The 27,992-nt window shown below is 45.8% G+C and overlaps 1 protein-coding gene across 5 annotated transcripts in view; it reads right to left on the bottom strand.

Moving 5' to 3' along the window:
• Positions 1–27,992, bottom strand: part of HIPK1 (homeodomain interacting protein kinase 1) — a 61,786-nt gene that overhangs the window by 11,601 nt on the left and 22,193 nt on the right. For 3 of the 5 annotated variants that reach the window (XM_069946064.1, XM_069946067.1, XM_069946065.1), the window contains exons 3-10: positions 26,204–26,327; positions 15,597–15,716; positions 14,213–14,299; positions 13,373–13,557; positions 12,363–12,525; positions 11,688–11,910; positions 9,318–9,442; positions 272–409 (exon numbers count right to left, since the gene is read on the bottom strand). In XM_069946064.1, coding sequence (XP_069802165.1) covers positions 272–409; positions 9,318–9,442; positions 11,688–11,910; positions 12,363–12,525; positions 13,373–13,557; positions 14,213–14,299; positions 15,597–15,716; positions 26,204–26,327 — 1,165 coding nt within the window. The remainder of the gene's footprint in view (positions 1–271; positions 410–9,317; positions 9,443–11,687; positions 11,911–12,362; positions 12,526–13,372; positions 13,558–14,212; positions 14,300–15,596; positions 15,717–26,203; positions 26,328–27,992) is intronic. The other 2 variants (XM_069946068.1, XM_069946069.1) reach the window with 1 other exon arrangement.

Genomic DNA, 27,992 nt, shown 5'->3' with positions numbered 1-27,992 from the left:
TTAAAGAAAGCCAGGCTGAAACATAAGAGGCAGACAGCACCGTGGCAATCGTTTAGGAAGGGAAATAAAATGGAAAAAAAAATAAAATAAAAAAAGTAGACATTAAGAACGAGCCGCTTAGAATGTTGCAAGAACACAGCCACAAGATGGAGCTCATGCTTCCATGCTCTTCGGAAACGTTCTACGGTAAGAGGAAAGGAAAACAGAGAAATACATATATATATAGAAGAAGGAGACTGTTAGTGTACACAATCAAGTGAAACAAAATTACCAGTACGGCAGCAGTCTGTTCAACTAGCGCCGGCCGCCCGGCCGCTGCGCAGTTCAGGGTAAAGGGTACCGCATACTGCGGCGTGATGGTGGCTACGTGTGGATGAAGAGTTGTTACCATTAGTGGGGTACAGCTTCCCTGAAACGTAGATTAGGAGGTGAGTGAAACAGTGTACTTACAGCAGGATATAGGCTTTAACAGTACCATGAGAACGGCCATGTGGGATGACCAGTGTGTGGAAGAGTACCTCTCCAGCAAACCTCAGGCATATATATCCAGGACTATGGAGGGATTTTATGACTGTCCCCTGCCTCATACGGGCATGTGATAGCAGGTGGCACAGATTATTTTAGATTCATAAAGGATACCCGGCTGTAACCAGCTATTCTGCCACTCTCAAAAATTTCCATAAATTACGTAAAGGGAACTTGTCACCATAAAACTGCAGTCTGATCTACCGGCTGGTGTTGATATATAATCTTGTATAAAAAGATTTAATTTAACTAGTAGCTTATTGATTTAAAAAAAAATTCCGTCTGGGTTTGGGAGTCCAGTGGGCGTGGCTCATCATGACTCACAGCCTCCCTTGCATAAATGCTCATGAGAAGGCTGCCAATCACTGCCCCGCACTGTCTACTGTATTCCCAAGTCCAGAACCGATGGAGAATTAAATGAATGAAGTGTTATACTAAGTCACTTCCATACAACCTGCTCTGTGATATGATGTCGGTAGATGGAGCTTTGTGGCCTTTAATGAAAAATTCTTGATCTATTGTAAACGTTAAGGGGAACTTATCACTTTGAGCCAGCAGCCTGTTCTGCCGGTAACATGTTACAGAGCGGGAGGAGCGGAGCAGATTCATAAATGAAAGTATAACCTTATATTTATTATTATAATCTCAGCTCATTCTGGTCTTTAAGAGTCCAGTGGGTGGTCCAAACCAGCGACGGCCATGTCTGCTTCTAACCATGGAGCGAGACCACACACTGTACTCCGAAAGCATAGAAAGAGCAGGGTTTTGAATTGAAAAAATAAATAAAAAATACTACATTTTATATTATCAGTCAGTGGCTGTTATATACCACGATACTGGTAGATGAAACTAGTGACAGGTTCCCTTTAAAGCAGACAGGGCTTTGTTCACCAAACCTTATAAAGAGCTCATGCCAGTGCTGTCCAAAGTATTCAAAGTCACCCCCACCCCAAATTGGATTGTAAAATCAAACTGGTAAATAGACATTGGCGGGGAATAAATAAAAACTACCTGATGTTTTTACTTTTTCTTTTTTTTTTTTACTATTTATGTTTTTACTATTTAAAGTGAAAGCTGTGCTGTGATTGGCTGCCAAGGACAACTTACAGTTTTTATTTATTACCCCCGATGATTATTGGTAGTGATGGAAAAAAAAATAAAAAATCAGTTGAACTCTTAAAGCATAACTCCAGTGAAAAGCTTTTCCCCAGTAATTGAAACACATTACAAAAAGTTATATAACTTTGTAATATGCTTCAATCACCTATCTGCCCCCCTTCCCTATCTTTTCCTCCCTCAATCCCCCACCAGGAAGTGAAGTAAACTCATTCTTACCTAATGACTGTTGACCCCAGGCTGCTCTGTTGCAGCCATTTTGTGATAATGACATCATCAAGAGGGAGGCGGGTCTAAGCCCTGTTAGGCCAGCCTCCCTTTGTAAGATGACTCAGGTTGCTGAGCTCTGATTGACTGAGCCAGATGTAAGCCATCTAACAGTTCTACAGTGTCAGTTAGACATCACAGGAGACAAAGTGCATTATGGGAAAGCCCAAACCAGTAAGTGAAGAAGAAAATGAAGACACCAACTGGAGCTTCAGTTCAGTTTCTTTTTCTATCAGCGCCGGAGTTGTCCTTTAAGGATCACCATTACATCTCAATGGGCGGCATAGTTTAAAGGGGTTATCCAGCGATACAAAAACATGGCCACTTTCCCCCTACTGTTGTCTCCAGATTGGGCGGGGTTTTGAAACTCAGTTCCATTGAAGTAAATGGAGCCTAATTGCAAACCACACTGGACCTGGAGACAACAGTAGGGGTTAAAGTGGCCATGTTTTTGTAGCGCTGGATAACCCCTTTAAAACCCAACCGGTGATGAGATCCAGAGCAAAAACTATGAACTGTGAGCAGACCACTGTATGTTCCTGCTAGTAGCGATAATGCTATGTTAAATGTTCAGAGTTCATAGTACACAGAGGCAACTGGACTGACTATTATTTGCCACAATACAATTATATTGGGCATTATACCTTACTTACGCTACCAATGAAAGTGCAAAAAAAAAAAAATTCATCTCCATGTGCATAAACTGCTTTAGACCAATACGGCAGCCATATACAGCTCCTCCACGACTATTGTATTACACAACCGGCCCCCCTACATCTGTTAGAGTTTACAAGTTTGTGTGCTTTATTGTTGGTATAAACTAAAGCTATCCATTACGATCCTATATATACACAGTAACTACTGAGGAAATACCATGTGAAATATTGCACCTATAAACTTTACAACCAACCTGCCGCAGCAATAAAGGCCTGGCATTGTCTATTTATACCATAAATGAACATAAAAATCCACAAACATCAAACTGTGATAGACATCTAATACATTATATCTGCTTATTATGGGATGCTAAGGGAAATCGGTCAGCAACAATTTTAAATTTTAATCCGATGACATTATTAGAGAGCCGTCAGGCCAAGCAGACACATGGTACCTTTCATAGATCCAGCTGTGCTTCCAGAACATAGGAAACATGCTTTTATTCTCTGGTACAAAGTGTGAAACAGGCTTCCCCGAGCTGCTGAAGTGCTGGGGGCTAAAAAGGCCTACTCACTTCCCCTTCAATCCCTGCTGGATTATCAGTCCGTTTGAATAGGAAGGGGAGCGAGTGTTAGGGTACTATTACACGGAACGATTACCGAATCGCCCTATCCAGCCGATTATCGTTCCGAGTAATATACACAACGATCAGCTGTTGACAACGATCATCGGCTGATCATTGATATAGGTTTGGACCTATAACTGCTACGTGTAATAGCGGTGCATGGCCGGCAGCTGACGATTTGCAAAGTATATACACATTACCCATCCATGGTTCAGGGCTCCTCCTGCACTCTGCTTCTCCCCGGGTCCTGTGCGCTGCAGCTTCTTAGCTGACAGGCCACTCAGCCAATCACTGGCCGGGACCGCCGCGGCCAGTGATTGGCTGAGCAGCCTGTCAGCTAAGACAGGCTGATCTGAAGCTGCAGCGCACGGGACCCAGGGAGAAGACCGCAAGAGGGGTCCTGCAGCATGGATAGGTAATGTATGCAGTTTAAGCAAGGGCTGCAAGGACATCGGTAACATGTTGACATGTTGCACAGACCTGCCTCAGTGCTGGGGCCCCCTCTGATCTTTAGTCATAGCCGGGTAAAGGCATGGTAGGCATTCTGTCTGGCTCTGTGCTCACTCTACGTGGCTCCTTTGTAGTTCATGGAGTCTGTGTCTGGTAATCAGCCATGCCATTCACCCAGCTAAAACTAAAGGATTGGAGGGGGTCTCAGCCCCGAGACCCTGACTGATCAAAACTTCTCTTGTATCAAATGACGTAAACTAACTCACTCAAGATCCAAACACTCTGTGGCCACACATCTCAGATACTGGTTGGAAACCTGCCAGACCTACAGAATGTCACTTATCGGTGGACCTATTAACTTTAATGGGACGAATGTGGTAAACAGTGACAATTCTCAGTCTACTTCCTAAACGTATACTGTGTGTGGGAGTCAAAAAAGCCGCAGACCACGCTTGTGAGTGATGCACAGACAAAGAACGTGACTGTAGACACTATGGGGGAGATTTATCAAACATGGTGTAAAGTAAAACTGGCTCAGTTTTATAGCAACCAATCAGATTCCACCTTTCATTTTCCAAAGAGTCTGTGAGGAATGAAAGGTGGAATCTGATTGGTTGCTAGGGGCAACTGGGCCAGTTTTACTTTACACCATGTTTGATAAATCTCCCCCTATTAGACTACAATTAGACCATTAAAGTCAATGGGTCCAAGAAGAACACATCACAGTATTGCTAAGCAAACAGTTTTTCACATGTCACATGTATACCTGTAACACACGGCCAGAACCTGGTGTGAACTGAGCCTATGAGCATGCACTTTTACTTTACCATGCAAAGGTATATGTTATGTTATTGACTGGCTCTATGTGAATACCTCTTACAATTCGAGGTTAGTGGCATGTCCGTGCTCTTACTTACCATTATAAGTTATTGAATAATGTTGTTACCCTTCTGTATGTGGTCTGCTAGGCTACAGCAGCCCCCCTACTGTGCTACCAGCATAGATACAAAGGTGACGGCCAACAAACCAGTAACCCAACGTCCCTGTATACCTTAGCAAGACGGTCAAGTCAAATATTTCTGCAATTGTCTAAAGCGAATTGAATGTGTGTTATAATAAAGCCAGGGCTTTACAGAGGCTGTAATGGAGGAAATTCTCAGAGTATCGGGTGCTATAGAGATTCAATAGGTTAGTCCGAGACAGATTAAGAGGTTGGGGGGGAAGCAAACACACGCTGAACAAAAAGGGTGAGACTATAAGACATTCCTGTGTGCGGAAACACAAATACACATATATTTATATGCACAGGGTACGCCACTAGAAACATAGGTATAAAATAGCAACAGCTACAGAAACAGAAATGTATCCTTCATAAAGGCCTGAGCATGTATAGTACATCTAACCATTACAGCCAATATACAGAGAACTAATAAAAGAGGAAAAGCAAACCCACCCCACTAATTAGACGCCAGTGAAATGCCAACACTACAGTCACAAATCTGCCTGCGGTGATGCTGGTCCATTTGCCATAATACAGCCCGGAGTGGATCTTACTGCATACTTGCTCCCACATTGTGGCAGGACATACAACTATTAAAGGGGTTATGCAGGTTTAGAAAAACATGGCCACTCTCTTCCATAAACAGCAAAATTCCTGTCCTCCCTTTGGGTGTGGGTTTGCAGCTCAGTTCCATTAAAGTGAATTAGGCTGAATTGTAATACCACAAACATACTAGGGTCAGGGGTGGTGCTGTTTTTACAAGAAAGCAGCTGCATGTTTGTTTGTTTTTTAATAATGCCAGATAACCCTTTTAACGTGTGATTGTGACACTTCCTTAGAGAACCCCATATCTCCTAGTAAGCTGTGTTTGTAGAATTGCCCTTATTGTCTTTCAGTGCTTGCCCCTAGTAGTATAAACTGACTAAAACATGGGTCTCCAAACTGCGGACCGCCAGCTGTTGCAATACTACATTTCCCATCATGCCTGGACAGTCAAATCCAAAGCTTTAGCTGTCCAGGCATGATTGGAATTGTGGTTTTGCAACAGCTGGAGGGTCGCAGTTTGAAGACCCGTGGACTAAAAGGTCACTTTTAAATTAGGGTACTATTATACGGAACGATAATCTGCCAAATCTAAGCAAGGGCTGCAAGGACATCGGTAACGATGTCCTTGCAACCCTTGTTAAACGATTATCAGGCCGTGTAATAGGCCCAGGAAACGAGCAACGACCTAGCAGTTGTTATCGGTCCCCTATCGGCCTGTCTAATAGTAGCCTTAGCTGAACAATCTGGTCAATACCAAAGAGCACTGTGCTGGTAAATTTTAAAAAACCCCTTACAGATGTCAATGCAATCTTCCAAAGAACATAGGTAAGATTTAAGTTGGCTTAAAGTGACACTGTCGCCCCCTTTGTGCATTCTGACATCTCTACAAAGGTGTAAAGGGTAAATTTAGCGTTTTTCATACCTTATTTCATATCATACGTCATGGTGCTTGTTCCAAGTAAAAAGTGTCCTTTTATCAACTGCAGATTGTATTAAGTGGGCATGGCCTCACTGCATTAGTGCCACTTAGCCCCGCCCATAAAGGCACAGTTGGACCCGCCCCCCTCGACGTCCATTGGTTGGCTGACGTAAAGGGGTGGGGTCTAGACCTTTCGGCCAGCCTGTTCCAATGGCGGCGAGGGAGCGGGGGGAACTGTGACATTGTGGGCGGGGCTAAGTGGCGCTAATGCCACAAGCACCATGACGTATGATATGAAATAAGGTATGAAAAACGCTAAATTTACTCATTACACCTATGTAGAGATGTCAGAATGCAAAAAGGAGGTGACAGTGTCACTTTAAGGAAGAATCTAACCTGCTGATACGTCCCTATGACACACAGGCTGGTAAGTTTCTTACCTTCACCCTCGGCACCGTTTCTATGTAGTTTGTAGTTAAATTTCGAGGCTAGTTGTGTGGTTTGGTGCCCTGGAAGCGGGACTAGCACCCCGACCAGCTGATAGGGGTGAGCGGCTGGATGGGTCACTGAAGGTGATCGAAGGCGGTAGTCTCGCTCCAAGACACCAAACTGACTTACTAGACTTGGGATTTAAAGGGAACCAGTCAGCCAAAATCAGCTGATTTGGTTCCCTGCATCACTGTATAAAGCTGATGTGCAGCTCGTGGCACATACCGGCCCCATTTGCAGCAGCAGCTTTATACAGTTATGCAACTGGGGTTATTGGTTTCCTTTAACTACAAACTGCACAGAGGATGAAGGTTACAAACTTATCTTCATCCTCAACACCCCGGGCACTGTAGGGACATATTAGCAGGTTATATGCGTCCCTTTAAGAGGTGTAAAGAGTGCCTACGGCATCTTTCTTTCAGGCGACTCAGATGTTTGTGTGACAGGCACGATAGGTGACATTTTGCCCAGCAACCATAAGTAACGCTAGCTCATCGCCTTTAATACATAGCTGATGGAAATGATCACAGAAGAAAAATTAAAGCCTAGAAAGTGAGTCACAAGGCTGGAATGAAAGGAAACTATATAGAGAATGTAACAAATGTCCTCCACCTGCACCATTACTGTACTCTATTATTGGCATCCCGGGCGGCTGATTCACAAGTCTGTATTCAGTTTCCAGGAGTCTGTTTTCTGAGGTCATGTTTCCATTATAAACTCAATGAAACACAGCTTATTCCAGGCATTTTTTCCCCTTCCAACAAAAAGCTGCCTGATGTATTTTTAGACAAATTACTTTGCGAGATCAATGGCCGTGCGTAAGCCGTGATCAGTTTTCAGATGGGCACAATTAGCTTGAGGAGAGTGGATGCGGAGCAGTGAAATGGCTCATTCTGGGTCCGCTGTAAGGACATGGCTGGAAACGCAGCTCGGAAAGATAAATGGCTTCTCTAAAATTGCATGTCTTTATCTAGTAATGGACTGATTTCCTGTGCACAGTATACATCACTGTCACCGTGCTGATGGACGCTACCTCAGAGGGATCACAGGCTGGGAACGCGGAGGAAAGAGATCCAAAATGGTGCACGGAGATGTGGGAGTGGGTAGTTTATCTATCAACACTATATTAAAAGGGTATTCAGCGGACGTGAAACTTTTAACATGTTGCTGCTCCAGCAAAAATCATTTTTTTTGTCAAAAATAAACTAATTTCAGAAAGTTATATAGATTTGTAATTTACTTCTATTTAAAAATCTCAAATCTTCTCATACTTATCAGCTGCTGTATGTCCTGCAGGAAATTGTGTATTCTTTCCAGTCTGACACAGTGCTCTCTGCTGCCATCTCTGGCCGCCAAGACAGGAACTGTCCAGAGCAGTAGAAGTTTTCTATAGGGATTTGCTGCTGCTCTGGACAGTTCCTGACATGGACAGAGGTGGCAGCAGAGAGCACTGTGTCAGACTGAGAAGAAAACATTTCATGCAGGACATTTGCAGGAGATTTTTTAAATAGAAGTAAATTTCAAATCTATATAACTTTCTGACACCAGTTGATTTGAAAGAAAAAAAGACTTTTGCTGGATAACCTCTTTAAGACCATAACAAACAGGCTATCCTTACCTTTTTGTGCTCCCCGGACGTCCTCCATCATCATCTTTGGGTCCTCGGCTGAGCGATCCAGTCTCCAATTCCGACACGGACTCAACTCGGCAGTGACAGCCCACTCAGCCAATTACTAGCCAGGGCGCTGTCCTGCCTCAGTCAGCCGGCTGTCACTACCAGAGTCGTCAGTCTTGGAAGTGGAGACTGGATAGTTCAGCCAGGACCCGAAGGAGATCACCATGGAAAGGTAAGAATAGCCTGTTTGTTGTGTTCTATGCCAGGGCAGCAACATATTAAACATTAGATTTCAGTGGAATACCTCTTTAAATATGTAGATTATATATTTATATAACCGTATGATGATAAATCACTAGGACACTAAAGCGACTATGGTTTATATGGACAGAACATCTGACGTCCTCCCTTAGCGGAGGTCAGATTGGGCAATCTTCCTGACGTATTTCCATTACCAGTGTGGACACATTTACGGGAGGTTTTATTGGCTACTCATAATGCTGTCAGCTTGAAGATAAAAAACGCCATTCCACAATTGAGAAACCAGAACTTCAGCTCAGGATGACCTGATGCAATCGTGGCCAAATCCATATTCTAGTCCTGAAATCCTAGGCACGCCCGGACTACTTTTCTAATGAGGACATCAGAAAGAAAAAAAGAGGGTGCCAGAAATTCTGGAGTTGTGACTCACACAGCGACTGGCCAAAGAAACTGGAAACTTCTTGAAGACAGGAGTTTGTTCACGCAAAACCAAGGAAAATAATATCCCTGAAAGCTTCAACAATAAGTCATTGGATGGTTCCTATACCAATAAATTATACTAAAATATAAAATAATAATTAAACTAGTCAATTCAGAATTCATGGAGGTGTAAGGGGTAATACAGTAACAATAAATCTGTATAGGTAAAGATAAAACCACACGGACAAGTGGGAGGTGGATGTCGGCAGCATGGTTCTAGCTTAACAAGGATTATACATGCAAACACTGGTGTCCACACTGCAACAAGTGCTCCAGCTGATGAGAAAATGTATGAACCTTTATTGTCAACCCCTTAGGAATGGCTCCACCCCGCCAAACCACAAATTTCCCATTCTCCCTGAATTACCTGTGTCAGGACCCCTGACTGAATCTGAAGAGGCTGGGCAGCAGGGGCTTGGGGTACAATGGGAACCGTACTGTCCATCCGAACAGGAAAACCGGAATGCTTGGCGGTTGCTTGAAGACCAGCAGCTTGGAAAAACAGAAAGTAACAGAAATCTTCAAACACAATGTATTGTTAAAAAAAGTGCATCAGCTTTTGGTGAGGGTCTTATCTGTGAGAACACAATCGGAATGAGTAGGGAGCATCGCGCAGTAGTGACCTTCACTCCGCCCTGTGGCCCTCATAGACTTATAATGGAACAGTCTGGACAGAGATTGCTGCTAGCCCGGAAGGAAGTAACATCCACTATTGTACACTTTTACCAGCTTGTTCTTCTTAAAGTGTCAGTGTCATATTTTTTTTTTTTGCAGAAATCAATAGTACAGGCGATTTTAAGAAACTTTGTAATTGGGTTTATCAGGCAAATATGCCATTATCTGCATTCATAAAGACTTTCCCCAGGTCCCCCCCTCCCTCCTGTCTCTCATTCACTGCTCATTATCAGGAAATCTCAACTCTTTTACATCAGTTGAGCCCTGTGTAACCTATGGAGAAGGGAGGGGGAGGAGGGAGACTAGTCGCCAGCAGAGAACAAAGGATTACAAAACGGGACCTGTGTGAAAGCCGCTATTCAGAGGTCAGAGAGGTCAGTGCTGACTTCAGAGGAGATAGCCCGGTGATGTAGCTGTAAATTAACTCTTTGTTGCCCTGTTTTGGTGCCTTATCTCCCTCCACCTCTCCTCTCCATAGAAAACCATTAAGACGGGGGGAGAGCTTCAAACTGCTTTTTCATGATAAAATTGCATATCAGCTAATAAACCCAATTACTAAGTTTCTTAAAATCACCTGGACTATTGATTTCTGCAAAAGAAAATTTAAAACGATAGTGACACTTTAAGCAGTGAGACCCAGAACAATGAAAACCTTAGACATGCCCCTGTAAAACACCAGTGCTTGACCACAGCTTGATTTGCCTGCTATAAGAACTTCTAACACTGCCTAGATCAGCGCTCAGCGATGTTCACAAGACCCGTGGACAATGTATGGAGTAGTGGCTGACCATTGGGGCTGCTGCTTTATTCACTTACAGGGCATATGACCGCCATTCTCATGATCTGTGGGGCTGATCCCCAGGAATCAGCTTGTTATCCTGCTATTCTCTAGTTAATGGACACCTTTTCCTCTTGGGATAACACCTTTAGGGTATGTTCCCATATACCATATATGTTGCAGATCTCCGCAGCATAATATATACATATTACATGTGAATATACCTTTGAAGGGTTTGTCTCTGATCCCTTTGAATATGGGTATCATAGAGGGCGGCTCCCATTATAGAAGGCCAGGTCCAGAAGTGTGTCTGGCTGGCAGCAGTTCACTTAAATGGACAGCAAGTAATATTACATTTCCCTCTGCAGCAGTCTAGAAAAGCTGAGGTCAGTCCTGTGGTGATCAGCTGATTGTCAACCTGGCTTTTGTTGTAAGAGGTCTGTTTCATGACAAAGAGGAAGGTCCTATACAAGCCCTTAGAATAAAGGGGCACAACCATTCTACACTCTCTCGGCACCATGAACTGCAATACTGCCCCATTCAAGCACAAGCAGCAGTTTAAGTATCTGCTCTGCCACTGCTTCAAGTCAGGATTGGTTACACAAAGGGGAAAACTGTACTGTGACCCTTTATGCCAGTATCTAGTGTGGATGTGGTCAGACAACCATAGGCTGGGTACCTGTTCTAGGGGACATTCCCATGTTCTGTGATTATGGTCTGAGCACGGATGATGCACTACAGACCGGAACCACAGAACTCCTGGCATCATGTATAATTATAAAGGAGGAGCAAATTTACGGTTAGAACGAAAACCCTTTGTTAGGATCGACCGGCAGCTTGTCAGGCTTCAAAGTCTGTGACGCTCCTCCCCAGGTGCTGGGAAATGCTTGATCCAAGCATTTCAAGACTGGATCCAACTTTTCCTGGTCGTTGGCACAGACTTCTAAGCCTGACAAGCTGCCGCCCAATCCTGACGAATCGCTTTGTTTCGTTCTTACCGTAAATTGGCTCATCCCTAATAATTATTATGCCAGGAGCTCTGAAACAATGTTCGCATTACTGTACTGATACAGCTGTGCCGCCTTATCAGTATAGTAGCGCAAACATTTCAACTGCTTCAGAGCTCCCGGCATGTATCATGTGATTCCGGTTCTGCGATACATGGGCCGTAGTTACAGAACATGTGAACGCCCCCCTTACGGTCTTCAAACAAATACATAATTAACAGAAGTATTGGACGTTGGGGCTTAAATAAAAAAAAAATAATAAAAACACACTAGATACCTTGAAATGCTGGAGGGCAAACTATGAAGGTTTGCTGGAATGGATCTGTTTGGGTGCAAAGCTGGGTCGCTCCAGGCTGAAGAGAAACTCCTTGCTGAGCAACACCAGACACCGGAGCAGCAGATGGTGGGTAAAGCGCCGACTGATAATTTAACAATGAAACATCAGAGTTTGCCAGAGAAAGGGTGGCTGCAGCGGATGAGCTGGACGCCAGTACACTAGCCTAAAAGAGAAAGAAATGGAAGAATGCTGGTTACTTTCCAGAACCAGTCACACTCATGTGACCATAACAGCTGTGTGAAATGAACAGCTGTGACTACTACTACTACTGTGACTACCACGACAACTGAGACTACTACTACTGTGACTACCACGACTACTGAGACTACTACTACTGTGACTACCACGACTACTGAGACTACTACTACTGTGACTACCACGACTACTACTACTGTGACTACTACTACTGTGACTACTACAACTACTACTGTGACTACTACAACTACTACTGTGACTACTACTACTGTGACTACTACTGCTCATACTACTACTACTCATACAAAGAGTTAACACATTAGATGCTACCGGAGTTACATATGACCTGAACTTATAAGCACCAAGACTGTAGCCAAGGAAGTGAGAGTGTGCAGCGGCCATGGCCGAGGAGCTACCTACCTGGTTGTGCACAGTGTTCAGCTGGTTGTTGAAGCTCATAGTCAGATTTGTGCTTGTGTTGGGGGCCACATGAGTGGTGAAAGGACTCTTAATCTGGTTCACTGTATCATACATATTGTTCCTTCTTTTACATATCTCCATGTTCTGAAAACATGACTTTACACTGTGGAAGAGAACGAACAAACTATAATTATTCCAAGAAAGAAGCATGTTTAAGAGGTAATCCAGCAAAAAAAAAAAAAAAAAAAAAACGTCTCCAGCTCTCCAGACTGGAAAGAATACACCATTTCCTGCAGAACATACAGCAGCTGATAAGCACTGGAACATCGCTGCTGTCTATGCCTGATGCTGCAGCGGCGTTAATTTATGATCGAGGATAACACAGGCGCAGCTTCTGCGCCTGTGTCATCCGAAGCGGGTCCCGACTATCAGTGATAGCCAGGGACCCTCTGCAACTCTCAGCACTGGAGCAGAGCTCCGATGCTGAGAGTTATTCCTACAGATACTGCAGTCAGCACGTCCGCACCATCTATAGGGCTCCTGACAGAGAATTCTCCCTCTACAGAGTGATCGCAGAGCCCCGATGGTAGCCATGATAGCCTGGCTACGGAGGACAGCAGGGAGAGGGAGGGAAAGCAGGGTGCGCGCCGGGCGCCCTGCCCCCTCCCCTCTCTTCCCTGCTGCTATCACAAGATTGTAACAGCGGCAGGGGACAGAGGAGAGAGGGCAGACATAGGGACATCAGCTTATAGAAACATTATGGTCCCATAAGCTGATGTCTAAAAACGACCTTGGCATTGAGGAATCAATGACCCCAGGTCGTGAAAGGGTTAAACATAACATCTAAAAAAACCTCTGCAAACTCCCTTTCATCTCCTATGTGCCTAGCATGGCTACAGGCAGAGAAATATAAAGCATTATGTGTCATCTAGAAGAGAACACAGCTGGAATTTTCCTGGAAGTACCCTTGAACAGGATGTCCCTGTGCGGCTGGTAACGCTCCTACTTACTGGTTACTGTGCGGGAAATCCAGCAGATGATTCATGGTAACAAAGGGGTGATTTAAGGTTTTCATCGGAGTTATCCTCTTATCTGCATCAATAGTCAACATTTTCTTCAGCAAGTCTATATACTCTCTTCTGTCTGCCTTCTCTGCCAACATATCTGTTCCTTCTAGGTCTGTCGACATATTCACCTATAGAGGGAGAGGAAAGAAGAACACAGCTATGTAACAGTACATTCAGGGTCATTAGAAAGAAGGAACCTAAAACAGGGCGGCATCCAACTTCTCCAGCCGCTGGGAGTCAAAAGCCAAGCGTTCCGGTTGGGAGAATGTTGGCGAACCCGAACAGTTCAGCAAGTCCCAACAACCTGAGCTACAACCAGTTTTATTCATTGTTAAAGCGGTACTCCAGCAATTTTTTTCCCCCAAATAAACTGGTGTCAGAAAAAGCCAGACATTTGTAATTTATTTCTATAAAAAAAAAAAAATCTTCCAGTCTTCCAGTACTTATCAGCTGCTGTATGTCCTGCAGGAAGTGGTGTATTGTTTCTAGTTTGACACAGTGCTCTCTGCTGCCACCTCTGTCCATATCAGGAACTGTTGATATTAGTAGCAAATCCCCACAGAAAACCTCTCCTGCTCTCCAGACTGGAAAGAATACACCACTTCCTGCAGGACATACAACAGCTGATAAGTACTGGAAGACTTGAGAATTTTTTTTTTTAAGTAAATTACATATCTCTAGCACTTTCTACCACCAGTTGATTTAAAAGATTTTATTTTTTTTGCTGGAGTATTTTTGCTGGAGTACCCCTTTCTGTGCAGTAAATTGTGCTCCACAACTCACCTGTGCCATGTCATCTAAACAGTTGAAGATGTACTTGCGAGCTTCTTTGGATTTTATTCCAGTTTCCATTTCATGCTCTTCTGGTGTCTACAGATAGAGAAAAAACAATGAAAACATTCAATGTACTGCTAATATAAATGGTAGCTTTATAGGATGGCATACAGATTACTCATGGCATCATAGATTCAGCATTCTATGTTACTGCTAAGGGGAAACTATATGAATGTAATCCCTCTAAATAGCATTACAACCCAGGTGTCAAACTGCAGCCCTCCAGCTGTTACAAAACTACAATTCCCACCATGCCTGGACAGCCAAATCTAAAGCTTTAGCTGTCCGGGGATGATAGGAATTGTAGTTTTGCAAAAGCGTCAGGGCCTGAGTTTGACATCCCTGCATTAAAAGAATATACATTACAAAAGGGGGGAGAGGTGAAAGGATAGTTAGTTCTTAAAGTGTACATGTCGTTTAAATTTGTTTTGCAGAAATCAATAGTCCAGGCAATTTTAAGAAACTTAGTAATTGGGTTTATTAGCCAAAAAAGGCATTTTTATCATGAAAAAGCAGTTTGAAGCTCTCCCCACTGTCTTAATTATTTTCTATGGGGAGGGGTGGAGGGAGATGAGGCACCAAAACAGGACAACAAAGAGTTAATTTACAGCTACATCACCGGGTTATCTCGTCTGACATCAGCACTGATCTCTCTGACCTCTGAATAAAGGCTTTCACACAGGTCCCACTATGTAATCCTTTGTTCTTGGCTCTCTGCTGCCGACTAAACTCCCTCCTCCCTTCTCCCCACCCCCTCTCCATAGGTTACACAGGGCACGTCTGATGTATAAGTCGCGATTTCCTGATAATGAGCAGTGACTGAGGGGGGGGGGGGCCTGGGGAAAGTCTTTTTGAATGCAGATAATGGCATTTTTGCCTAATAAACCCAATTACAAAGTTTCTTAAAATCACCTTTACTATTGATTTCTGCAAAAAATAAATAAATAAATACGACAGTGACAATTTAGGCAATTTAATATATTCGTAAAGGGTTTAAAGGGGTTATCCAGGGCCACAAAAACATGGCCACTTTTGCCCAATCTTGTCTCCAGTTTGGGCGGGGTTTTGAAACTCGGTTCCATTGAAGTAAATGGAGCTTGATTGCAAACCACACCTGACGACAAGAGTGGGGGAAAAGAGGCCATGTTTTTGTAGCGCTGGATAACCCCTTTAAAAGTAGCAGATTGCATACAAACACCCGCCATAGACATATGCTGCTATGAATCATGGAAGTCACTATAGTGAACCAACATGCACTACAAGATGTCATTTGCTGACGTCCATGTCCATACCAAGTGCATATGACATGTAAGAACAAGCCATTTAATTTCACCTTTAACCTCCATAATGGGTAGCCCAGATCTGGGTCTCGATTGAAGAATCTGGAAGTCTTTGTTCCAGCGCTGAGAAGGTACTCTGCAGGAAGTCCTTGTGTCTGGGAGATGTACCTTATCTGAAACACACAATAATGGCAGCAATTTAGCATGCGGCGATGACAGCTCTTAGACTGCAGCTATAGTTTTATTATGAAAGCGAGCGACCTTGAAAAGCCTCTTATAAAAAAAGAACAGCTGAAAATGAAAACGCCATTAAGGGTTCTGTACGTTTCAGGATGATGGGAAGAGGAGAAGGGATCTGTCACATCCAGATTATCTGTCAGAGAAAGCAACGGCCTGACAAGCCCCTTATTCACCCGCTCCACCAAAACAAGCACTTCTCTTATTGTCTGGAGGACGGCGATTGACGTCAAGCCTTAAATTCATTTAATAAACAGAGATTCTTCCTTTCCTATGTACACCTAGCTGAGAGAACTCCAGAAAAGTTCCCATTTAGCTCGGTACTTTAGGCTCAGTACATAGCTGGGCCTGATTTCACTTTCCACTTCGCTTTCAGGACAACTACCTAGGTGAGCAGCAGATTTACCCTATTACCCTATTCCACGGAACGATTACCGGCCGTATCCTGCCGATTGTCATCCCGTGGAATAGAAGGCAACAATCAGACGACATCACTCATGTCGGCTGATCGTTGCAGTCGTTTGTCTTTCAACCATGTTGAAAAACAAACGGCTGTGATAGCAGCGATCTGCTGCAGTCACTCCATGGAATAGGACTATCCTCCATGGGCTGCCCGGACGATCTAGCGATCACCCGGGCAGCCCCTCCGCAGCTCCTCTCGACTCACCTGCTCGCTACTGCCATGTGTAATAGTGGTGGCAGCGAGCAGGGAACTATGAGCAAACCAGCGCTGACCGTGCTCGTTTGCTCCTAACAGTGAACCCGTGGAATAGGGGCTTTAGGCTGGGTTCACACTATTTTTTTTGCAATCCGTTTAACCATTTTTGCAAAAAAAAAAAAAAAAAACCCGGATAAAAACGAATGCATGTGTGTGCATCCGTCTTGATCTGTTTTTCCACTGACTGCCATTATAAAAAAAAAAAAAAAAAAAAAAAAAAAAAAAAAACAGATCAAAACGCATCCTTTTTTTTAACGTGCACAAAAACGTAGCTGACCTTACTTTTGTGTACTTAAAAAAAAAACGTTTTAATCCTTTTTGTATATTGGAAGTCAATGGAAAAATGGATCAAAAAGGATGCACACAAATGCATGTTTTATTTTTAGAAAAACGGATGAAAAAAACAAAAAGCAGTGCTTACATACCTAGTGCACTGCTTGTGATCCGGTATCCTGCTCTACAGTATTGTATCCTCAGGCCCCGCCTACTCCTGCTGTCAATCATTTTGAAGGAGGCGACGGTCTGAACATACAGCAGCGGCCAGAAGATGGGAGAGACGGATGCCGGATCACAAGCAGCCCGGATGGTAAAGTATGCACTGCTTGTCATCTGGACAGCAGAGATATATGCATATCCCAGACCCCAATATATACTTGTCCTTGCTGTCAGTTTCCCTTTATTATCAGCCACACATAACCCTGTTTATACAGGAAGATCTGTGGCCGATAATGGAAGCCTGCTCTGAAGACATGAGCAGCAGAGGATTGGGCGTTTTCGACATCCTCAGCAGATCACTGTCACTTTTACATGGGACGGTTATCAGCCACAAGAGTGTTTCTACCAGCGATAATCGACCCCCACCCCAACCATGGGGTAAGCAGAGCGTGCGTCAGCAAAAAGTCTGCACCTTCTCCCGATGCATAGCTGGCACAAGGATGATAAATTGAATACGGTCTACCACCATGATCACGCATCATCTTCTTATGGCCATTTGACAGCTGTCTTTTAGGACAGTGGTCATTACAGAACGATGGCTGTGATTGTACAAGTAACGGCCGTCATTATAAAATATCAGCCGTTATTTGGCCTCAAAAATGCCGGCCGTCAAATGGCCAAAGTAGGGCAGTGTGAACAAAGCCTGAAAAAGTGTGACGCCTAAAAACCGCAAGTGAAAGGCTGCAAAAAGGATTGCTGGATCATTCACTTACACGACTGTCCCCCACACATCCAGTCTATACACAGGGGGATGTGCTGCTGAGTCTGACTAAGGATTGTCAGGGTGGCATGAGCTCAGGGATCAGCTGATGAATGAGCAATTGCCTTCTCAGGATCAGGTCTCCCGGCCACCTGTGCTTCTGTATCGGAGGAAGAAATACCAAGCCAGCCTGGTAATCTATTACAAAACAGAAAAGGATACCACCCCAAGCCCGTCTCTTCCTCTCCTGTGGTGGGGCAGCCCTGATCACTACTAATGGCCCTATTAACCAGGCTGATCAGTGGGAGCAAGCGATTATCGCCGATAATGGCCGATAAACGGCCGATAATTGCTTTGTGCAATAGGACCATAAATCGCTAGAGCTTGTGAGCAATTGTGGCAGGGACCCGGAATGCTGTAACCTCTGTGGGTGACTGTGAGTCCCCAAAGTTTTGCTAGGACCAGGACCATCAGGTTTCCTGCCACCGCCAGTGCTTCAGCCCAGGTCGGTGCTTGGTTATAGACTGTGGTTCAAAAAAAAAAAAAAAAAAAACACAGCACCATTCTATTCATAAACAACACTTAAAGCGAATGTACCTTATGGTACATTCACTTTAAGGGAAACATGATCAGATGATGGTAAAATGACTTCACATACCGACGTCTATGAATGTGACCAAATATAAAAAGACAGGAACAAGTCACCAACTAAAAGTAAATAAACCTGGGAGCACAAGCCTTTGACGCTAACAATAAAACCCCAGCCTGAGCTCCTCACACAGATACAACAGATAAAGCACTCAGCTCAGAGTCTGAAGATAAAGCGGCTGTGATGTGGAATACAGAAGGCGGACGGGGGAGGGGGCGCAGGGGCGGACGGGGGAGGGGGCGCAGGGGCGGACGGGGGAGGGGGCGCAGGGGCGGACGGGGGAGGGGGCGCAGGGGCGGACGGGGCGCAGAGGCGGACGGGGCGCAGAGGCGGCCGGGCGCACAGGCACACGAGGAGAGGGCGCACAGGCACACGAGGAGAGGGCGCACAGGCACACGAGGAGAGGGCGCACAGGCACACGAGGAGAGGGCGCACAGGCACACGAGGAGAGGGCGCACAGGCACACGAGGAGAGGGCGCACAGGCACACGAGGAGAGGGCGCACAGGCACACGAGGAGAGGGCGCACAGGCACACGAGGAGAGGGGGCACAGGCACACGAGGAGAGGGCGCACAGGCACACGAGGAGAGGGGGCACAGGCACACGAGGAGAGGGGGCACAGGCACACGAGGAGACGGCGCACAGGCAGATAAGATGGCCAGAGCTGCTGTCAGGAGGAGAGCTATTTTCGATCAATCATATCGGAGTGCAGGGAAGGAAAACAAGCCATCTTCCCACCCCCAGCACAGATAGGATTCTCAGAAGACTGGCAGATCCTCACTTAGGGGAAACCACCCAACTACAGGCCTTTATTTTTAACCACTGAAAGCTAGATTTCCTCTGGAAAGTTACTAAGTGTGTCAGAGGCCTGGCGGCTGCGGCTGCCCTGACAATCATTTACAGCGCTGACAGGTAGATACCGGGACGCTCTGACAGGTCATTACTGGTTCACTGCCCACCCCAACTGCAGATCACATAGAAACCTAGGGTCACTTACCGTCATCCACCACTGGATCTACTGCCATAGAGGCTAAAATAATTATTCCCGGAAACAGCTGCACTAAGCTTGAGACACTATGACGGCTGGGGAGAAGTGCTCAGTTAACCACTTCTCTCCCTGTTACTTTCCTTGCTGCGTCTATGGAGCACGTTTCCTGCAGCCAAGAGACGGGGAGAGCTTGTTCTGGCCATTAATTCTGAGCACTCAAAAGTCAGGTGAAAATTTTTATTAATGTATTGTATTGTTATATTGTTATGCATGAAGACCTGAACTTTCGGTTTAACAGAGCAGCTGATCCGGCAGCAAGCCCATATGACAGTGATGAGTGGCCGGAGTGACATCACTGCAAAGCACCTAATGGCAGCGGGTGGACAAGGGGGATCGGTGCACTAAGTGCAGTAGTACCATTAAAAATCTCCACTCTTCCAGTACTTATCAGCTGCCGTACGTCCTACAGGAAGTGGTGTGTTCTTTCCAGTCTGATACAGTGCTCTCTGCTGCTACCTCTGTCCGTGACAGGAGCTGTTAAAACCAGTAGCAAATCCCCCCAAAAAACCTGTCCTGCTCTCCAGACTGGAAAGAATACAGCACTTCCTGCAGGACATACAGCAGTTGATAAGTACTGGAAGACACAATTTTGTAAAATAGAAGTAAATTACAAATTTCTGGCACCAATTGATTTAAAAGAATCTTTTTTTTTTTTTTTTTTTTTTGCTGAACTATCCCTTTAATGAAAATGGTGCTGAGGATGAGGGAAAACTACCTTCTTCCTTATTGGAACATAATAGTAGTTTAGGTTCTTATAACCTGCGGTTACTTTCCCTTTAATGGAATAGTACAACTGTAGCTCTTTTCCCTCCCCTGTCTGATTTATGAAAGACAGATGCAGGAGACGGCTCACATATTGACCTGACCCATGAACACACACATGTATGTACAGGAAGCCACTTATAATGGTTACCCAATGTAGGTTAGTCTCGGCAGCACATGCATGTTATTTCTACGGATACAAATCAATATTCCTGTTATTCGGGGAGTTATGGGCACTGTGTTTCACAGATCCTTCATGTTGTATATATCAGCTAGAGAATGTAATAATCTATGCACCAGCTATACCTTTCTTCATCTATAGGAGAAAGCATAAGAACAGGGGAGAAGTAGTGAGCGTTACTTATAGGGTTACAGACAGTGTGTGCAGGATGTGTAATGGTAGTGGCTTCACATAGGCAAACAACAAGCAGGATCCTCCCATGTAAGCTTACAGCAATAAAGAAACCGCAGGCATATAAAAATAATAATCCTATAGATCAGCTACAGCGATGGGAGTGCACACATCACTGAGTAAGATGAGGAGCACCTAGTGTATCACCATCTGCAATGTATACCGCAGCTCCCATCTCAGAGGACATACTGATCTCTCAGTGGTTTCACTATAAAGCCTGTGAGTAATGTGTGCTGTGCGGTGTCATGTACAGACACAGGAGGTTTTACTTAATGTTCTAACACACAGGTGCCACCCAACAGCTGTGTGCAGACTCCAAGAAATCCTCTGAGAAAGAGCACCGCCCTGCACCCCAAACACCACACACAGGTGCACCACCCTGCACCCAAAACACAACACACAGTAAGCTCCACCACCCTGCACCCCAAACACTACGCACAGTACACAGGTGAACCACCCTGCACCCCAAACACTACACACAGTGAACAGGTGAACTGCCCTGCACCCCAAACACCACACACAGTACACAGGTGCACCACCCTGCACCCCAAATACTACACACAGTAAGCTCCACCACCCTGCACCCCAAACACCACACACAGGTGCACCACCCTGCACCCCAAACACCACACACAGGTGCACCACCCTGCACCCCAAACACAACACACAGTAAGCTCCACCACCCTGCACCCCAAACACTACACACAGTACACAGGTGAACCACCCTGCACCCCAAACACTACACACAGTACACAGGTGAACCACCCTGCACCCCAAACACTACACACAGTACACAGGTGCACCACCCTGCACCCCAAACACAACACACAGTAAGCTCCACCACCCTGCACCCCAAACACTACACACAGTACACAGGTGAACCACCCTGCACCCCAAACACTACACACAGTAAGGTGCACCACCCTGCACCCCAAACACTACACACAGTAAGGTGCACCACCCTGCACCCCAAACACTACACACAGTAAGGTGCACCACCCTGCACCCCAAACACTACACACAGTAAGGTGCACCACCCTGCACCCCAAACACTACACACAGTAAGGTGCACCACCCTGCACCCCAAACACAACACACAGTAAGGTGCACCACCCTGCACCCCAAACACTACACACAGTACACAGGTGCACCACCCTGCACCCCAAACACAACACACAGTAAGCTCCACCACCCTGCACCCCAAACACTACACACAGTACACAGGTGAACCACCCTGCACCCCAAACACTACACACAGTAAGGTGCACCACCCTGCACCCCAAACACTACACACAGTAAGGTGCACCACCCTGCACCCCAAACACTACACACAGTAAGGTGCACCACCCTGCACCCCAAACACTACACACAGTAAGGTGCACCACCCTGCACCCCAAACACTACACACAGTAAGGTGCACCACCCTGCACCCCAAACACTACACACAGTAAGGAGCACCGCCCTGCACCCCAAACACTACACACAGTAAGGTGCACCACCCTGCACCCCAAACACTACACACAGGTGCACCACCCTGCACCCCAAACACTACACACAGGTGCACCACCCTGCACCCCAAACACAACACACAGTAAGCTCCACCACCCTGCACCCCAAACACTACGCACAGTACACAGGTGAACCACCCTGCACCCCAAACACTACACACAGTGAACAGGTGAACTGCCCTGCACCCCAAACACCACACACAGTACACAGGTGCACCACCCTGCACCCCAAACACTACACACAGTAAGCTCCACCACCCTGCACCCCAAACACCACACACAGGTGCACCACCCTGCACCCCAAACACCACACACAGGTGCACCACCCTGCACCCCAAACACAACACACAGTAAGGAGCACCGCCCTGCACCCCAAACACTACACACAGTAAGGTGCACAACCCTGCACCCCAAACACTACACACAGGTGCACCACCCTGCACCCCAAACACTACACACAGGTGCACCACCCTGCACCCCAAACACTACACACGTGAAAAGCGCTGCACCCTCAAACACCTTCAATAACTGACTGCCGAATGTCTTGCGTCCTCTCCATAAACAGAAGCATTCGGCAGGGCAAAGGGTTCCTGTATTCTCTATGGGGAGAGGAGGAGTAGGCTGCAGTGAGAAGGCTCAAGCTGCGGCTGGTCTTTCTCTGAACAAAGGGGTCGGCTGTGATTTCCCATGACAGCTGACCCCTATCACCACCGACCACATCTGTCGGTAGTTGTTCGGTAGAGCCTCATCCACCTTAGATTGAGGTCTGAATACGTCACAGGCGGTGGGTTTGGCTTTCTAAAGTCTAAGGTGTATGGGGACCTTTAGAACTCACAACTGTCCATACTCGAATGTCAGGATCCAAATGACCCTCATCTACATAGAGCTGGGAGGACCTTGCAGAAAAAAACCATAGAGTCAGCCGCAGTCCGTCAGCGTCTGAAGCACTGTCTTCAATCTTCAAGATAAGTATAGATAGGACAATGCATAGGAGCCTGGCAGACACAGAGGGCCCTATGGGAAAACAACCATCTGACAGGATGGATTGTTCCTGTTCCCACTGGAGATAAGCGGCCCCGGGGATGTCTAGTGGTTGTTTATATCCCCTGCTCCGGGTGACTACTACTCATCTTCTGTTGAGCTTAAAGGTAACATGTAATTCCGGGCTGATAAGTGTTTGCCAAAGTAAAGAATTGGTTGTTTTCCTGGTACAAGTCCAAAAAACCATTTCCCCTGATGAAGTCAACCCTAATGGCCCTATTCCACGGGTCGTTTTAGAGGAGCAAACGAGCGCTATTAGCGCTCGTTTGCTCCTCGTTCCCCGCTCGCTGTCGCCGCTATTCAACGCGGCTGCAGCGAGCGGGTGAGTGCGGGAGGGGCGGCGGGGAGCTGCGGGGGGGCTGCTCGGAGGATCGCTGATCGTCCGGGCAGCCCATAGGATATAGCAGCGTCTGCTGCCGATGCTCCTATTCAACGGAGCGACGGCAGCAGATCGCTGCTATATCAGTCGCTTGTTTTTCAACATGTTGAAAAACAAGCGACTGCAACGATCAGCCGACATGAACGATGTCGGCTGATCGTTGCACTCTATTCCACGGAACGATTATCGTCCGTAGCGGTCGATATCGTCCGAAAACGAACGATAATCGTTCCGTGGAATAGGGCCATAAGGCTGTATTCACACAGAGGGGGTTTGTGGCAGAAAACGTACCTTATAACCAGTGCCAGGAATATAAATGAGGTTGGCATGGATTTAAATCACATTCAAATCAATGGGGCAGAAATCGCGACAACAAATTTGCTGCATGTGAATATACTCTAAAGATCAGATTGGGCGTTTTTAATAGCCACAGACACTTTATGGTTGAAAAATTGTAACCAACCCTTTACGTGGGCACAGAAGGTGCAAACAGGAAATATAGATTCTTTACACATGGTGCTTTTGATGCATGTTTGGCCCAGATTTTCCCACCATATTGCCACATTGGGGGCCGTTCACACAACGGAATTTGTCCAATTGATTCAATAGGATGTTTCAAGTGCACTCCGCCATCCACCCAAAGTGGCATGTCAAATTTTTTTTTTTTCAGATGGTGGAGTGCGCTTGCACAACCCCCCTTAGCGTGCCCAGTCCTGCCCGTGCAGCATTAACTGCTGTCTTCAAGTACTTATCAGCTTCTGTATGTCCTGCAGGAAGTGGTGTATTCTTTCCAGTCTGACACAGTGCTCTCTGCTGCCACCTCTGTCCAGAGCAGCAGTGAAACCCTATTGAAAACCTCTCCTGTTTTGGACAGAGGTGGCAGCAGAGAGCACTGTGTCAGACTGGAAAAAATACCCCACTTCCTGCAGGACATAAAGTAGGTGATAAGTACAGGAAGATTATTAAATTGAAGTAAATTACAAATCTGTATAACTTTCTGACACCAGTTGATCTGAAAGAAACTTATTCCCCTTGTACTTATTCCAAATGCTGTGAAGAATAAAGGTGGTTTTATTATCCTATTTTCTGTTGCATCTTTCCAGCTACAATTCTCATAAGCACAGTACAAATGCTGCAATTACAAGACAATGAAAAAAATATAAGACAAAACACACAAAGAGTAAGTAAACCTTTAGAGGAGCCAGACAATAGCAGGTGAAGTAATGCTGTGGGTTCACACATTACACCTACTGCTGGTGTTAAGTGGATGATCGCTTTATATGTCAGGGAAAAAAAAGATCTCGAAAGAAAAGTATAATCCGCACTAAACGTAAAGACAGACGAACAATTCAAAGCAATGAGCTAGTGCCAGATGTGGGTCTCCGCAGCCATGACGGTCACCAGGCTTACCATACATGTAGCCTCTATAAGCCTGCTTTATGGCTGTACAGTAAAGCGCGGCCTGGCATCCCATTTTATGATGATCACCTGGATGGAAAGTTCTGTCTCCAGGAAATATACTGGAGGTGATCTCATCCATATTCATGCAGAGTATGATGTAAGAGCACTGGCAGAACACCAGCCATGCTGTACCAGGGACACCTACACACAGAGCTGGGGGAGACTGAGGAGATAGCTGGGAGCCGCCACTACCGCAGCCCATCTGTGCTACAGGCAAGAAGCTCTTCTCCCCCCACACTGACTAACCCAGATTGGAGGTAACAACAGGAATTTACACAATGAGAACGGCCAACTCCTATATCCTGCCTGTAGCATCTGTAATCTACTCCGTGTATACACATCGCAAGGAGGGAACAAGCTTTTTGTACTTTAAAGGGGAACTTCAGCAGGATAACAAAATGTCAGAAAGTTATATAGAATTGTAATTGACTTCTATTTAAAATCTCAAGTCTTCCAATACTTATCAGCTGCTGTATGCACTGCACAACCTGGTGTATTCTCTCCTGACACAGTGCTCTCTGCTGCCACCTCTAAATTGTTTTGTATTCTATAAGGATCTGCTGCTCTGGACAGTTCCTGACACGGACAGAGGTGGCAACAGAGAGCACTGTGTCAGACTAGAAAGAATACACCGCTTCCTGCAGGACATACAGCAGCTGATAAGTACGGGAAGACTTGAGATTTTTAGTTAGAAATAGATTACAAATATATATAACTTTCTGACACCAGTTGATCTGAAAGAAAAACATGTTTGCTGGAGTACCCCTTTAGCAAAGGCGATGCAAAGAAAAACAAAGTAGTATCCCAACCATCATGCTGCTTAGATTAAAAAAAAATTAAAGTGATTCTTTAAAATAAGGAAAGCATAACAGCCTCCTGCCAGCCGGATTGGCTGAAGAGTCACTTACAATGTCCCCTGATCTCTCCATACTACAGATGTCTGGCACAGGCAAATGTTCATGTGGGGAGAGATAGGGTAAGTTGCTGCCAGACACTGTTGGTTGAAATCCTCCATGCCCGAACGTCTATCAGGGAAGTGGCAGGAGCCCCCCTTTAGGCACTCAGGCTGGGGAATGCTCAGTTGACCTTATAGTTTGCACTTGGCCTGCCGTGTGTCTATATACTGCTGGTACTGGCCAGGTACAGACATTCCCGTATACATGTTCATCATTACTATAAGAATCCCATTGTTCCCTTACGTAAAAACCGTCGCCAGAATGGACCATGTGACCACAAGTAGTAAAGCATTACCTGATCGTACTCTGAAGCACCTGGATACAGAGGCCACCCGAGGAACAGCTCCGCTATGACGCATCCCAGGGACCACATGTCTATTGCTTCACAAAACGGCAGCCCGAGGATTATCTCCGGAGCTCTGCGGGGTTAAAGAAGAACTGAAGTGAACGAAGAATGAAAAGCACTGAGTACTAATGAAAGTTATGTCATCTAGAAATGCAGTGATTTAATAAAAAAAAAAAAAGTGATTTTCTTTCCAGTCTGAGACAGTGCTCTCTGCTGCCACCTCTGTCCATGTCAGGAATTGTCCAGAGCAGGAGAGGTTTTCTATGGGGATTTGCTGCTGCTCTGGACAGTTCTTGACATGGACAAAGGAGGCTGCAGAGAGCATTGTGTCAGACTGGAAAGAATACATCACTTCCTGTAGGACATACAGCGGCTGATAAGTACTGGAATACTTTTTACATAGTAGTAAATTACAAATCTATATAACTTTTTAAAACCAGTTGATTTGAAAGAAAGATTTTCACTGGAGTGCCCCTTTAATCTAAGGCCTCATTCACACGATCCAGAGAAAGATGGTGGCATGGATCCCCTAGTAGTGCTGCCCCCCCACCCACCCACCGCCCGGCAGCAGAGAGGACAGGAGCGCAAAATGTGCTCTCCTGTCATTGCTTCTGACTACTCACCTACTCCCCTGTGCAGGCCGGAAAGTGGCCAGGACTATGCTGCCGGGAGAAGAAGGCAGTGTAGTCCGCGCCACTTCTGGTGAACAAATAGGCCAGTTGGCACAGGGGAGTAGGTTGGGGGGGGGGGGGGGCTGTCCAGGCATGACGGGAATTGTAGTTTTGCCACAGCTGGAGGGGCGAAGGTTCCCCATCCCTGGATTAGCCGCCACTTTAAGGCTGTGTTTCCACACAAGCCCTTCGAATGAAGTAAAAACCTGGCCTTCTGCTCCCCCCCCACTAGCCATGTGATGTCGCCGACAATCCAGTGGCAACTTCACACGACTATTAGGGAGAGAAATGGGGCTGAAGTTTTACCTACGCAAATAACCCCTTTAAGCTGTACTGTGACTACACAGCAGGTTTTAGGGTCAGACACACAGCACTGACTGTATCCAGACACATGACCTCTTGAGTATAACATAAGAGTAAGAGGAGTTATATAACCACTGCCCGTCTTAGAATTTACTTAAGAACCCCCAAGCCATGTAGCTTAATGGCTGCCTGTCGATGTGTGAGCCTCCGCACCTGCATCAGCATGCAGCGTCCTCACCCACCGCCGCTCCAGCGCCTCGGCTTCTCCCACATTAGGAAGCTTTGAAGCGTGGAGTTCAGCAATCCTGTCCCTTGTTATGACTCTGCCTGAGCTTGTGCTCAGCATAAAGAGGTGGGAAAGCCACCTCAAAGTCATAATCCTTACACGGCTGAAACTGGAGAGCAAGAGATTGCTTTACTTTATGTGTTTTCAGCAGAACGCTTTACAACACGTGTGGCTGAGGTATCCCAGACATCCAGAGAGGAGGTGGATGTGACACACAGTCTTCACGTCTCATTCCACAAAGTGATGAATAGATATTATAAAAGAGTGGGTGGAACATATTCACCAGCCACAACATTAAAACCACCCAACTGGCACAAGATAATGTTATTTATTTTAGTGGTTTTGTTTAAAGACGAGCGAACTTCAAGCACGGTCTGGTTTGTCCGACCCAGAGCGTGCAGCATTTGCTTACTGGTGGCTGAAGTAGTTGGATGCAGCCCTAGGGAGTCCGGGAAAACATGGATATAGCCTATGGCCT

Source organism: Dendropsophus ebraccatus, chromosome 11 (assembly GCF_027789765.1).
Source record: "Dendropsophus ebraccatus isolate aDenEbr1 chromosome 11, aDenEbr1.pat, whole genome shotgun sequence".
Taxonomy (NCBI): domain Eukaryota; kingdom Metazoa; phylum Chordata; class Amphibia; order Anura; family Hylidae; genus Dendropsophus; species Dendropsophus ebraccatus.
The sequence above is the reverse complement of the archived record's forward strand: the minus strand, read 5'-3'. Positions and strand labels throughout refer to the sequence as shown.